At 41.4% G+C, this 13,765-nt stretch overlaps 1 protein-coding gene across 2 annotated transcripts in view; it reads right to left on the bottom strand.

Moving 5' to 3' along the window:
* The window catches only part of RSBN1 (round spermatid basic protein 1), a 52,816-nt gene that overhangs the window by 34,545 nt on the left and 4,506 nt on the right, over positions 1–13,765 (bottom strand). For both annotated transcript variants that reach the window (XM_075910291.2, XM_075910290.2), the window contains exon 2: positions 8,700–9,370. In XM_075910291.2, the coding sequence (XP_075766406.1) occupies positions 8,700–9,370 (671 nt within the window). The remainder of the gene's footprint in view (positions 1–8,699; positions 9,371–13,765) is intronic.

Here is a 13,765-nt window from a genome sequence, read left to right as displayed (position 1 = left end):
TAAACTTACATTCTCTGATCCTTTTGTGGCACATGTGCCACAAAGTAGCAGAATCTGGCTAATATCCTCCAGGAAAGTGGCATGTCACTTAATTGTGGGAAGTTTTATTTATGCACTTAACAGTGTTGGCCACCCAGACCTCCTGTTTATGTTTAGTGATGCTGACAGCATCTGTTCAAGGAAATGTTGTTAGTTTACATGGGCACTTGGCCAAACTCCAGCAATAATATCCATCTTGGCTTTTGACCACTAGTTTCTCAAAGAGTCTTTGTTTGTTGGTTACTTTGCATGCGCCTTCTTATGAATCCTTAGCTATGTGCTTTTTCTTCCCACCCCCCCAAAAAAGTCACTTTCACTTTACACAGTCTCACCCCATGTCTTTCAGAGGCAAGTAGGTGAGACTATCCTCTACCCACCCAGGAAGCAGCTGGGCAGCAAACACTACTTGCCTCAGAGATGCACATATCTCCTGCATTAGGAAAGCAGGATAAATGATCCTCTCAAGGTAGGGAAGTGCACTGGATTCTTGAGTGGCCTCGGGAATAGGGCATCTGCCTGGCAGAGGGCAAGGTTGTGGCATGGTCATTTGCCTGTGCATACTAACAAGGAGAAGCTCAACCATGAGAGCATCCTGTCCAGAAGGAGCTTCTCATTTAAACTTAAGCAATTGCTTCTCAACAAATATTTGTGGCCACCTCACTCGACAACTAGATCTCACTGTTGTGGGTTAAGTCACCAAGATGGCAGTTTCTTCATTCCACCAAGTGCTTGGGCTAGAGTTTTAGGCATCTTTTTAAATAGGATAGAAGGTACCAATAATCTCACACTTACTGCTGCACTTAAAAGTAACAAATGTTTAAACACAAATTTATTCACGCCATAACAGTAACATGTTGAGTAAACAGTTTTTACCTCCAATCGACTAATTTGGTTTATTCTTTACCAACTTTGAAGGGAGAGTGACAGTATGACGATGACGTTCATACCACACAGAACTTGTTAAACACTGATAGTTCTGCATATTTGTCTTAAAGAGATAAAAAGAGCATCTTACTTATGCTTACTCACTCCTATAACTCATGCTTTTCCCATGCTAAATACATTTAGGTATTCTCTGGTTAATAGAAATTAGGTCTTCACTTGTTTCTGTAATACATTTCAGAGTTACTCAAGAATGATACATCTAAGTTTCCATTAGCTGGAAAACTGGCAAGTAAGCCAACCTGTAAAATAGGGGACGCTCAAGGTATTAGGGTTTGTAAAACCTTAAACCATTTGAAAGGAAGCCACAATAGAAGTGCCAAAATATGCATGTTTTAGGAATAATCATTTTAGTGGGGTAAAAGTTTCTCCCCCGCCAATGTGGTAGAGAGATCTGATCAGCAATATTAAGGAATTGTGTATACACTAACATCTAGAGCCAGAAATTACACATCTTGAATTTAACAGTTCACTGATCAAAGTACTTAAACATACTCAGTTAGGATACACAATTCAGCATATCTGACATTTTGTAAGCCAGCCATTCAAATACTTGGGCAGAAATCTGGAAGCAAGAACACAAGCAAGCTTACTACTCAAAAGCAAAGCTGAAAACTAGTACAAAAAGAAAGATGGTTAAGAGACTCCAGGAGATGTTTTGTTTCACTCAAGTATTGCTAGCTTTTAAAAGTGATAAGCTTCTGTATGAAACTTAAGTAGGCTTAACACCATATATTTTTGGTAAGAGGTTTCAATTGCTCAGTAGACATAATCAGTACATCACGAATACAGAATAAGCCTTTGTCCAGGAAAGTAAGAGCACAGATAGCCTTGAACATTTCAGGAGGCAGTTAAATCTGGTACAAAAATTTTTACACCACTTGTAAAAATATAAGCACATCAGAGGTTTAAAGAGAAGAGGCAGGTAAGATTAAAATTGCAGTCTCCCTATATGGTTTGTGTTGCAAGAATGGGTAGGACTGTCTTATTCCTCTATACTCCATAGTGGTAACTGATTGAACTTAGGACCAAAAACACCAAACCAACCCCACTGAAAGCTATTAACACTTCACGCAGAGGTGAGGATACCCAGCAGCTTCAGGAATTCATAGTATTATATCTAATCCGTATCCACTGACAAGAGAAAGTGGTGAAAGGAAGTAAAAAGAGGAACATTCATATTTTCACACAAACAAAAACTATTTTGTTTTTAGATATGTGTCTTATACCACAAGCAAAATAACCAACACCTTTACCAAAAGGAGAAGCTAAACAACTTACCTCCCTATCCTTTCAGAGAGGAAGAGATATAAGCTTCCAAAGCAGGCACATTTAACTATTGCTAGCATAAGTTCTCTCAAGTCAAAATAAATCTTGTTTCAAATTTGGATTGGAGAACATTTGGTAAAATAGACATTAGAGACAGACAAGTTAAAAACCAATGTGATTTAACCCCAGTTAAGATACCTTGTTCCATTTCCTTGAAGTGAGGCAGGCAAGAAGCATTTGCTGTGTGGGCGCTGCTTGTTTTCAGTCCCCAATTTAAGCCTAGTTCCCATTCCATAGGTCAAGCTGGCTTTGAGAGACTGATGCTCACTTACTAATGTTAACAACATAAGAATGGCCGTACTGGGTCAGACCAAAGGTCCATCTAGCCCAGTAGCCTGTCTGCTGATAAGTGGCCAGCACCAAGTGCTCCAGAGAGGGTGGACAGAAGACAATGATCAAGCGATTTGTCTCCTGCCATACTTCTCCAGCCTCTGACAAAGAGGCCAGGGACACCATTTCAATCCTCTGGCTAATAGCCTTTTAGGGACCTAACCACCATGAAATTATCTAGCTTCTCTTTAAATTCTGTTCTAGTCCTAGCTTTCACAGCCTCCACTGGCAAGGAGTTCCACAGGTTGACTACACACTGTGTGAAGAACTTTCTTTTAATCTCAGCCAGAATCAAATACAACTCTGGAAGAACATGCTAGCGTTGATGGGAGAGCCAGAACAAACAGAATTGCTTACTAAATTCAGGTTACAAAACCTCAGTTGATCAGCATGCCAGAAGTAACAGTAAGATCCTCAAATTCAAGGTCAAAACTTCAGTACTAAAAGTGTGTTAATTCCAATTCCTTTCATTTCCTCTACTCCACAAAATGATGCTTGCATGAAGACCTGATTCAGGCTGACCTTTTTTAGAGGAGTACATGCCTCTTTATAAAGGCCCACTATATGGAATTTAGGTTAGGGACAGAATCATAGAATACTAGGACTGAAAGGGACCTCGAAAGGTCATCAAGTCCAGTCCCCTGCCCTCATGGCAGGACCCAGGACTGTCTAGACCATCCCTCATAGTAGCTTAGATCAATGTCTCTTAAATATCTCCAGAGATGGAGATACCACAACCTCCCCAGGCAATTTATTCCCGTGTTTAACCACCCTGACAGTTAGGAATTTTTTCCTAATGTCCAACCTCAACCTCCCTTGCTGCAGTTTAAGCCCATTGCTTCTTGTTCTATCCTCAGAGGCCAAGAACATTTTTGCTCCCTTCTCCTTGTGACATCCTTTTAGATACCTGAAAACCACTATCATATCCCCTCTCAATCTTCTCTTTTCCAAACTAAACAAACCCAATTCTTTCAGTCTTCTTTCATAGGTCACGTTTGCTAGTTCTTTAATCATTCTTGTTGCTCTTCTCTGGACCCTCTCCAATTTCTCCACATCTTTCTTGAAATGTGATGCCCAGAACTGGATGTAATAGTATAGTTGATTAATAAGTTAGCCTATAAGCTTTTGTTTATAGGTTAATGCTATAGACTACATGCCTCTGATCCTCACCCCTCTTGCCAGGGAGTTTTTTTAACAGGTTGGCCAGCAGCCCAGCTCAGTCCTGCAGCCAGTCTGTCTGCCACCCCATGCTGCAGCCTACAGAGGCAGCAGCCGGTCCAGGAGCTCAGACCTCCCACCCCTGGATAGGCTGCTACCACCCTGTGCTGCTGCCTCTGTAGGCTGCAGCATGGGGTTGCAGACAGCCTGACCGCAGGGGGAGCTGGTTTTTAAACAGACTTGCCTCGTGAGCCAACTCCTGCCTGGCGCCCTGTACTAGTGCCTCAGAGAGATGAAGCAATGTAGGATGGCAGGGGATTCCCCAGGAGTGGGGCCTGAGCGTACTGGCTGCCAGCACCACCCCTCGGGACTATAGAATAGTCGAGTAAGATAAGAATTTATGAGGTTCATCATCTATTCAATTAACCAATATTAACATCCCTAGTTTAGATAAAGTGGATTTTTGCAGTTGAAACTCCAAAAACTGCACTGCCAAGATATTCAACTAAGCTGGTTTCATAGAACCATATTATCATAAGCTTAAGTTCCGCAGAGACATGGATTTTACAAAGATCCTGTAAAGCAAGTAAATTCTGTCCAGCACCTCATCCTACTAGAACAGTGGCCACAGCACACAAGCTAGTGTAAACTGCAGTATTAGCATACTGTGCTGTAATTCATCCTTGTGGACCTGCCCAAAAGACACAAACTAAAAGGGGCTCCTAGTCTTCCCACATGGATCCCTGTTTAAAGAGGACTTTTAGTTCACACCAGCAGCATCAACACAGGGAAGTTACAGTGTAGCACACTAGTGTATACTTCAACTTACTACCCTGTAGCTCTAACCACTGGGCTATGCCAACACAGCCTTTTAGTCAAACGTGTGCATCTCTAAATTCTCATGACAGCTTGATCTGTGACAAAGGCAAGTGCATATTTTAGGAATTTACAGACTGTACATTATGCTTCAGGCAATGAGTACTAGATGTTCAGAACTGAATCTGTATTTATCCATGGCTTTCAGTAAGTTGAACTGAATTAGATTAATGTTCTTTTGTCAGAGATGGCAGCCCCACATCACATTAGAGCTGTGATGTCCAACACACTAGCCACATGTAGTTATTTGGCCAGTTGAGTGTAGCTAGATTGCTACAGCAATAGCAACTACAGTAGCTACCACTTCACAACTGGTTGGACACCACACAGCATTAGACCCTACTTTGGCAAGGAGTTCTGGCCCAATCAAGAGACGTAGGGCAGATCTACATGTTAAACATTACATCAGTGCAGCTATGCCACTGTAGTGCTTAAATGAGGATACCCCTATGCTAACAGGAGAACACTCTTGGGGCATAGTCAATCCCCTTTCCCCAAGAAGCAATAACAATGTCAATGGGAGAAGTTTTCCTACTGAAACAGAACCATCTACATGGGGAGGTTATCGTTTTACTGATACAGACCTGTAGAGTAGACAAGTACAGTAGAACAGGAGTCAGCTACAAAACAAGTAAAGTGCTATCCAAACAGTGATGTTAAAATCCCAGAAAAAATAGCATCTAACCCAGTGAAGTATTCATATGTTTACTCATTGCAACAACCTCCATGTATACATGAAACAAAAGACAGAACAATGTAGCACTTTAAAGACTAACAAGATATTTTATTAGGTGATGAGCTGAAGTGGGTCTGGCCTATGAAAGCTCGTCACCCAATAAGTCATCGTGTTAGTCTTTAAAGGGCTATATAGTTCTGTCTTTTGTTTCAGCTACACCAGACTAACACGGCTGCATCTCTATTACTATTCTCCATGTATACAGGTTTGCTAGCATACTTTCATGATTGCCATAATGCCAAATTGTTTTGAGTCAGCCCAACAGTTCTCATGACTCTAGAAACTCTAGGAGTAATTTGCAAAGGGCTCCTTGGTATGTAAAAGAAAAGACTCAGATGGCATGACCAACTTAAACACTTCACACACATTTTGAGAGTATCATGTAATTATAATTGGAACAATAACTTACTAATCTTTAATAGTCTGCATGATATGTACTGTTAATCTATGAAGATTATATTTTTATATATGCTGGAAATGTGTAAATAAAGTGTTTTAAACCAAGCATGTAATAGTCAATAAGTAGTTTCCAGACAAAGGAAGAGGCCAATATCCTAAGCCAGGCGTGATTAGTTGCATTATAATACCACCATAAATGTGAGAGAAGCCAGCCTCTACAGACAGCATAGTACCACCACAGAACAAGGAAAGAAACTTTATCTGGAAATAGGGATGTTACATATCAGTTAATTGATTAGTTGAGTAACCTCAACTATTCTATAGTCCCCTGGGGCAGGGCCATCAGCCAGCATCCCCTGCCACTCTGCACTACTGCCTCAGTATCAGAAGCAGCAGTGTGGGGTGCCAGGCGGGAGCTGGTCCGCAAAGGGAGCCAGTTTAAAAGCCAGCTCCCCTTATGGGACCTGTCACAAGCTGGAACTGAGCCAGGCTGCCTGCCTGGCTTGCTTCTAATACACTTTAAATGCAGAGCTGCAGCACGAGTAGGTCCCAGACCCAGCACGAGCAAGGCTGCTAAAAAAGTTTACTGGCAAGGGGGAGGAAATGCATGCGGTCTATAGCATTAACCTATAAGCTTTTACTTATTGGTTAATCAAGTACACTCCTACATCCCTATTTGGGAATAGAGATATATTGTTAATAGAATAGCTGATTAACTTGGTGAATTCTTATTGGTTATTCAATTATTCTAGAGTCCCTGGGGGTGGGGCTAGCAGCCAGTGCACTCTGGCCCCACCAGAGGAGCTCCCTGCTACTCTGCACCACTGCCTCTGTATCAGAGGCAGCAGTATGGCATGTCAAGTGGGAGCCAGGCCACAAGAGAGGCAGTTCCCTGCTCAGACTGGCAGTCTGCCACCCCATGCTGCTGCCTCCAATACAGAGGCACCAGCACAGGGTGGCAGCAGAGGGAGTTAGTCCAGCACGGGCATTTGAGCTCCCAGACCCAGCATGAGCTGGAACTGAGCCAGGCTGCCTGACCACCTGGCTCCTAATACACTTTAAATGCAGCCCTGCAGCCCAGATAGTTCCAGGACCTGGCACAAGCTGGGACTTAACTGGGCTACTGGCCAGCCTGTTTTAAAAAAAAAAAAAAAAAAAAAGACACTCATATGAGCAGCATCCTCTAGTATAACCAACAGCTGCTTTACAACAGTGGTGAGGACCTCAAGACACAGGGAACAGATGCAGCCCCAATCTTGCCTGGATCAAGCTGGAGGCTCAGGGCTCCCCCAGCATTGGGGAGCCCAAACTGGTGAGGGGTGGTGTTTGTTTTTGTTTCTCATGTGTGCAGCGCCGCCCCCCCCCCCAACTGATTTTTCTGTGGGCCAGTGGCCTTGACCCAAAAAAGCTTCCCTATACTTCCTTTAAAATGTATATTTTAAGTGGTTTCTAGTTGGTTTTAAGTGTCAACTTTATCCTACAACTAACAGTTGTTTGCAGGCATCTATTACTGGAAAGTAAAATTTGTAGAAGTAAGTATCACAAGTAGAATATTGATGTTAGTCTATCAGTAAATAAGTGCTTGCAATAGCAAACTCCCATGACACTATCGCAATCCAATATCTGACTTCAGGATTGAAGCAGATTATCTTGGGACAACCCAAGTTAAAAGTCACTGTATAAACAATCACTACATTATATATAAACTAGCAGATTTACCCAGAATTATTCACGTAATTAAGTGCCCTTTTTATTTTATAAAATAAGGGCATGTGCTTTATTTAAAGGACTATTTTTCAGAAAGTGTTTATAAAGTGTTTTTAGAGTTCTTAAATAAACTGTTAATGTCTTCATTTAGTTGTTTTCCTGTTAAAAAAATGCACTAATTCCATCAAGTGTCTTTCTTCATCCCTATCAACTCTTATTTGCTATGTTTTAACAAAAAAGCTAATGTCAATATAGTTTGCATTAAGCTTTTCTTCTAGAACCTGAAGCATTGATTTAGTTGTGCCAAAACAGAGAAATGTAGAGTAGGGCTCTGTTTTGCCTCTTACGTAAGACTTGACAAGCAATCCCATTCCAGGTTTTTTTGGCTTGGTCCTTCAACATTTGCTCAGTCATGTCAATTTTGAGGACAGTACTTGATTTGGTGATTGTCTGTTTGGTTTTATGAGAAGCAGTCCCATTCCAGGCACAGCCTGGTTTGCTGGCACAAATGAACCCTTATGTTGCTTTTAAGTTATGCTAAGAGGAAGCTGTATACCGAAATATGGTGGTCCTCACTCTTACCATTTGAATTATTGAACGGACAAACTAAAACATAGTATATTTATCTTAGCTTGAGTGTTTACACATACAGGTGATTAGAGAGTTGAAGGCTTTTTCTTGCCAGCAGAATATTTCTAGAGAAACTCTGCATCACAAGCAGCAGCTCAAAGCTGACAAGACTAGCTGATTTTACTGCTACTATGTTTGGCAGAAGATCTTCTGAAGTCTAATTTTTTGTTGTTGTTGCTTGTGGAAACTAGGAGCAATAGAGGAGGCAGGCACTGGATCTATTCAAAAGGAGAGAGATCTAGCAGCCAGCCAGCTAGGGACAGAATAGCTTAGTACAGAGGTCTCTGTTTTAGTGAGTTGGCTCTAGAATGGGGATTCAAATTTTAAAACTTCCTGTCACGAATTCAAAAGATGGAGCTCTCCCAAATATGGGATAGGGATGATAATCTGGTACAAATACTGGACAAATACTATAATCTGTCTCAGTAGGTGGGGAGAAGAGGCTTCAAGACACAAAGGTCATGAATTTTATCATTCCTCATCTCTTGCCCATCAGTGTCAATCCAGAAACTAAATCTTAGAATCTTCATACATTTAAGAATGTCTACATTACCTGAGTGTGAAAATTTGAAATAGTTGTTGTTTCTATGTCCTTTTTTCCCAGAATTTCCATTTTCACTGGAGTGTTTGGGAAATTAAAAGCAAAATAATCCAGGAAGTCTGGCAAATATGCAGCTGCCCCATGTACTATGGCTAAAGCATAGTAGGCTGCATTTTTCTCATTTTCACTAAATGAGAGTGCAAGAAATTCTTCTGCAAATCTCTCCATCTCCACTGGAGTCAAAAATGAGAGTTCATCCATGTAAGCATGAAGGACCAAAGCACCACCATTAGACTGATGTTCTTCATGAATAAAGTTACTAAATTTAGTGCCAGTTTTCAAGAAGCTGCTACGAACAGAGTGCTCTTGGTGAGTCATAAATGGTGTCTGTACTCCCTGGGGCACCCGATATTCCTGCATTCCCAAATTTAATCGGCACAGCTGCTCATCCTTCAGATACCTAAAGGATTCCTTGTTCACTTGTGTGTTATCACTCTGTCCTTGAGTCAGAAACTCTTTGTTGATACGAGTAAGTCCAGCACAAACTGTTTGTACTTCTTTGTTGTACATTTTAAGGCGTTTCCCCCTCATATCTTCCCGGTGTTTCTTTTTCTTTTTTTTCTTTATCTTCTTCATAATAAGACTGTCAATTCGCTGGGTTTTGCCATTTTCATCTGGAGTTTCTGGTAACAAAAAGATTAGAATTTAAAGTTAGAGCAGATTTATCCAAAAGACAATTAAGAAAAACGCCACATTTCCTAAAGCCACCTTTTTCTGATAATTAGCAGGTTTCACATTGGTTGGGTTAAATTAGCAGGTCTGCTTTTGGATTGGCATGTATCTAACAAACAAAGTAGTAACATTGAGTTTCTAAACAAAATAATTTTGAATTAAGGAATTTTGGCAGAATCAGAAACTGGAACACTTGTTATAAAAGATACCTGTAATTCATCTTTAATTTAAATACTTTACATTTTAAGTGCATTTAAGAATAGGAGCCATCTTAAGTGCTTAACACAACAAATAACAAACCTCGAAAGACTAGTGGCTCCACAACGTGTGTACGTACACACACACACACACACACACACACACACACACACACACACACAAAATGGAAGCAGCAACTGTTGGGTAGGAGTTAAACCTTTAGATCCTAATCTTGTAAGTTTTGTTTTGCATAGTAGGCCTGCTTGTGCACCTTGCCACTTTGGGGGCAGGACAGAAGGGTGAAGAAAACGCCTATTACCACTCTAACATGGTTAAAAATAAATATAGTAGTTCACAATAGTATTTAGAAACACAAACGCTTAAAGCAAGAAAGTTCTGACCAAGTCTAGTCAGTTCCATAATTTTCTCTTTTAAATCAAAGTCTTCAAAGCCAAAAAAGCTTGTGGGAACACCTGGCAGCAATGTGGAGAAACTGCAAATGAGCCCAAATTACACAAGGAAAATCTTTTCTTTTTAAAGAAGCTTCACACACTTCAGTAGTCTACTTTCAATATAAGAAAATGCTCATCTGAAATGCAATAGCTGGAGTCCAAAATACAGACCATTCTCTAAATGTAATATTTTGCCAGCAAGTTACTATGTTCTGATGTTAATATTCCCATTGTACAAAAATTCCACATTGTATGTAGGGGGCTAGAGGGGAACTGAATGACTTCTTGCAATCACTTCAGGTCTTGATCTCACTGCTGAATGCCAGTTACTTCAAAGCTGTGTGGTAAGGGATGTAGGCCTGAAATTCAGATCCAAACTCATTTCATACAGATGTCAAAGCCCATTAGATAGGAATATTTTTTAATTCTTACTAAGCTTGCTGGACTCCAACTGGTGGAAGGCTATGCCGCTCACCAGCAATGGCCTGGCATCCAAGATACCCGTAAATATCTGATCCATTATGAGCCAGAGCCTATTGAAATTAAGTGCTAACCTGGAAATGGTTCCTATAGAGGCCTACATTTATTTTATCACAACCAATATTAAGATAGTGGGTCCCCCAAGATTCTGTCTCAGATAATGTGAGTACTGCCAGCTCCCTGCCGTACATTAAGATGTTGGTTGTGATGTTAACACCAACTAAGTAGGGAATGCAAGAATTAGTGCTATTTTTGTACAGCTTCAATTCACCCCTCAATTGTGCATATACAATATAGTCTTGTTACATGACCACATATTGTTTCCCACATGGGCTATTAGTATCTAACACCATATGATCTTCACATATGCCCCACACTTGAGCTAAAAGCAACTTGTAGTGGAGCATGCATGCCTGGTACCACCCAAGGCTGCTATGATAGGTAGACCATAGTAACGTGGAACTCAGAATGTGGGAAAGTGCAGAAGCAGCCACCCTCTCCCTGCCCCCATCCCTTCTCAGTCCTATACTACTTATCCCTCTTCAGAACCTATCACTTTCTCTATTTAGTCTCAATCCCATCCCTGGCCCCACCCACTTACCACCATTTTCTCCTCCAGATGTGGCATAGCTGCCTCTTGTGACTAGCAAGAGGAACTGCAGCTGTTGTCCAGTTACACTGGATGCCTGAGAATCCTGCAGAGCTACAGTTGTGTGATAAGACTGTGAAAATGCATGGGTGTCACAAGGAGCATGATATTTGGCAAGATTTTTGAATTCTTATGTTTGCCAGATTCAATTCTGAGGGTTGAATCATAAGTTCCCAGGTAAATTTTTCCATTGATTACAGTTAATACAGCTAGTTCAGTGCTAATCTTTCCATCCACGTGCAGATTTTTTCCATGTGCAGGATTAATTTTTACGTGCACCAGGGTGAGAGAATGTGCATTAATAGTAGAAAAATCTAGCTGTGATGCTCTGCTAATAAGCTGTGCATCACTGAATCTCTCCTGAGTGGCTGCCCAACCACACAGCTTACAGGGGACACTTATGAATAAGGCTACCATTTTCATCAGTGGAATTTGACTGCTCACCACTTCTGCCACAGCAGCTGGAAGACACAGGGTCCCACAGCTTCCTGAAGGAGCAGTGAGTTAAAGGTACCCCACCACCTGAGGCAGCAAGCCCCCAAAGCTCCCAGCCACCATGGATAGTGGAAAGTAGCCCACCAAGGAAGGGACAGGAAGACCCTGGCAGTTCTAAGCTCCCTCGGGTGTTGGGACACCCAGTGCTCCCAGTCACTCCATCTCTTTCCCATTTTAGTACAGCTATTTACTAAAAGTCAGGGACAGGTCACTGGCCTCTGAACATCTTTATCTGTGACTAAAAAATATTAGCCTAACTTATGATCTATTAATGGGACTGCTTGTAAAGAGCTGCTTTTGCCTGCCCACTTTATTATCTGCATGGGGGGGGGGGGGGAGAGAAGAGGTGGGGAGGCAGGGTGCACAAGTTAGCAAGCAAATCAGCCAAGTCCTTTATTATTGTACCAAAGTAGCTCAAACATCAAGATGGAGTAAATAGCAATGGTGATGTGTATATAATTTGTGTAATGGAGGGGAATGATCAGAACACGTAGTTATCTGACTTATAAAAAAAAAAAAAAAAAAGAGAGTCAAGGAATTCCCCAAAACAGATCATATTTTATACTGCCTGAAGTCAGAGTGACTTGTCATTCTACATCAACAATGCAAATAACACAGCAATTATACTTAAGCAAATGTCCTGCTTAAGTGGTATGGTAAGCTCAGTCTGCTGCTGAAAGTGTTCTGACAGGAAGATAACATGGAAAATATGTTAGCTATGGTAACAGCACAGGGCTTTCACAGCAAGACTTTCATTGACTTCACAAACTCATTTGTATTCCCAGTCGATTTGCTTGCAGTACTGAAAGTTAAATACAATTAGTGCCCCAAATAAAAAGAAAACTTCTATAAATATGATTGGCAAGCAGGAAAAACAGTTATAAATTCACACACACTACTTTTAAAGCAGTCCTGCCTTGGCAAGTTTAGAAAACAAGTTCTTAACACAAAATAGTTAACAGTTTCTGTAGAACCTTCTGAAGCCTACACTCTAGCATTTTAGTGCTATTCTTAGGTAGACTAAAACTGATGTTTGAAATTTGCATTACAGTCCTTAAACTAGTACTGAATTCCCTTGGTTTAAATGAGTAAAACCAGTAAAAGCAAAAAATTAATCTAGGTTTAATATTAAGTTTATATAACTATCTTTGAATCCCTGAAATATCAATCTTGTGACATTGCTAGTTATGCTTAACTTTAACATAGTTCCTTACTAACAAGTGAAGTTGTTCCAACATTATAGATGGAGAACAGATTGTCATTTGCAGTGTTCCTTACATCAGTCAAACCTGTCAGAACCAAGTTGTTGGTTTTTTTAACCTCTCAAGCCACTACTATAAATAAAGCTATGATTTAGTCACAGGTATTTTAGTAAAAGTCAGGGAAAGGCCATGGACAGTAAATGCAAATTTATGGCCCATGATCTCTCCATGACTTATATGATAAATACCCTTGAGCAAATCTGTGGGGAGAAGCACCCCAGAGGGTATGCTGCTGTGGAGGGAGGGGGGTGCAGGGCAATCTAATATGGCTTCCCCCAGGGCCTAATCAAGCTGGCTGTGCAATCACTCAAGCATGAACTAGGGATATTACATTTCAATTAATCAGCTAATCCAGTAGTGACATCATTTCTACTGACTACCCGATTAGTCAATGGGGGAGGGGGGGTTAGGGGGCATATCGATTACTGAAGTCAAGCTACATTTAAGAGGCAAAGGTGCAGCAGCAGTCCCCGCTTGTGCCAGGTTCCCCGCTGCGCCTCTGCCTCTCCTGGTGCCCCTCACTGCAGGGATGGTGTGGGAGGGAGGGGGGGGGGAAGAAGAGAGAAGAGGAGACAACTGGCTTTTAAGCCAGCTCCTGCTCCCTATCCCCCCCTTGCTGCCTGAGGTGACTACTCTTTTTACATCCTTAGCACAAGCCAGTCAGGCTGTCCCCAGAACCAGCTGCTTGAGCAGCCCTGGGGCCAAACACAGAAATCACGCAAAGTTAAAGAATCCATGACTTCCGTAACGAACAAGGAGCCATAATACAGCCACCAGACAAGTGGTCATCCATTCTATAGGCCTTCCAGA

This window comes from Pelodiscus sinensis, chromosome 27 (assembly GCF_052426305.1).
Source record: "Pelodiscus sinensis isolate ZL-2025 chromosome 27, ASM5242630v1, whole genome shotgun sequence".
Taxonomy (NCBI): Eukaryota; Metazoa; Chordata; order Testudines; family Trionychidae; genus Pelodiscus; species Pelodiscus sinensis.
Note: the sequence above shows the minus strand (reverse complement) of the source record. Positions and strands in the feature narration are given on the sequence as shown.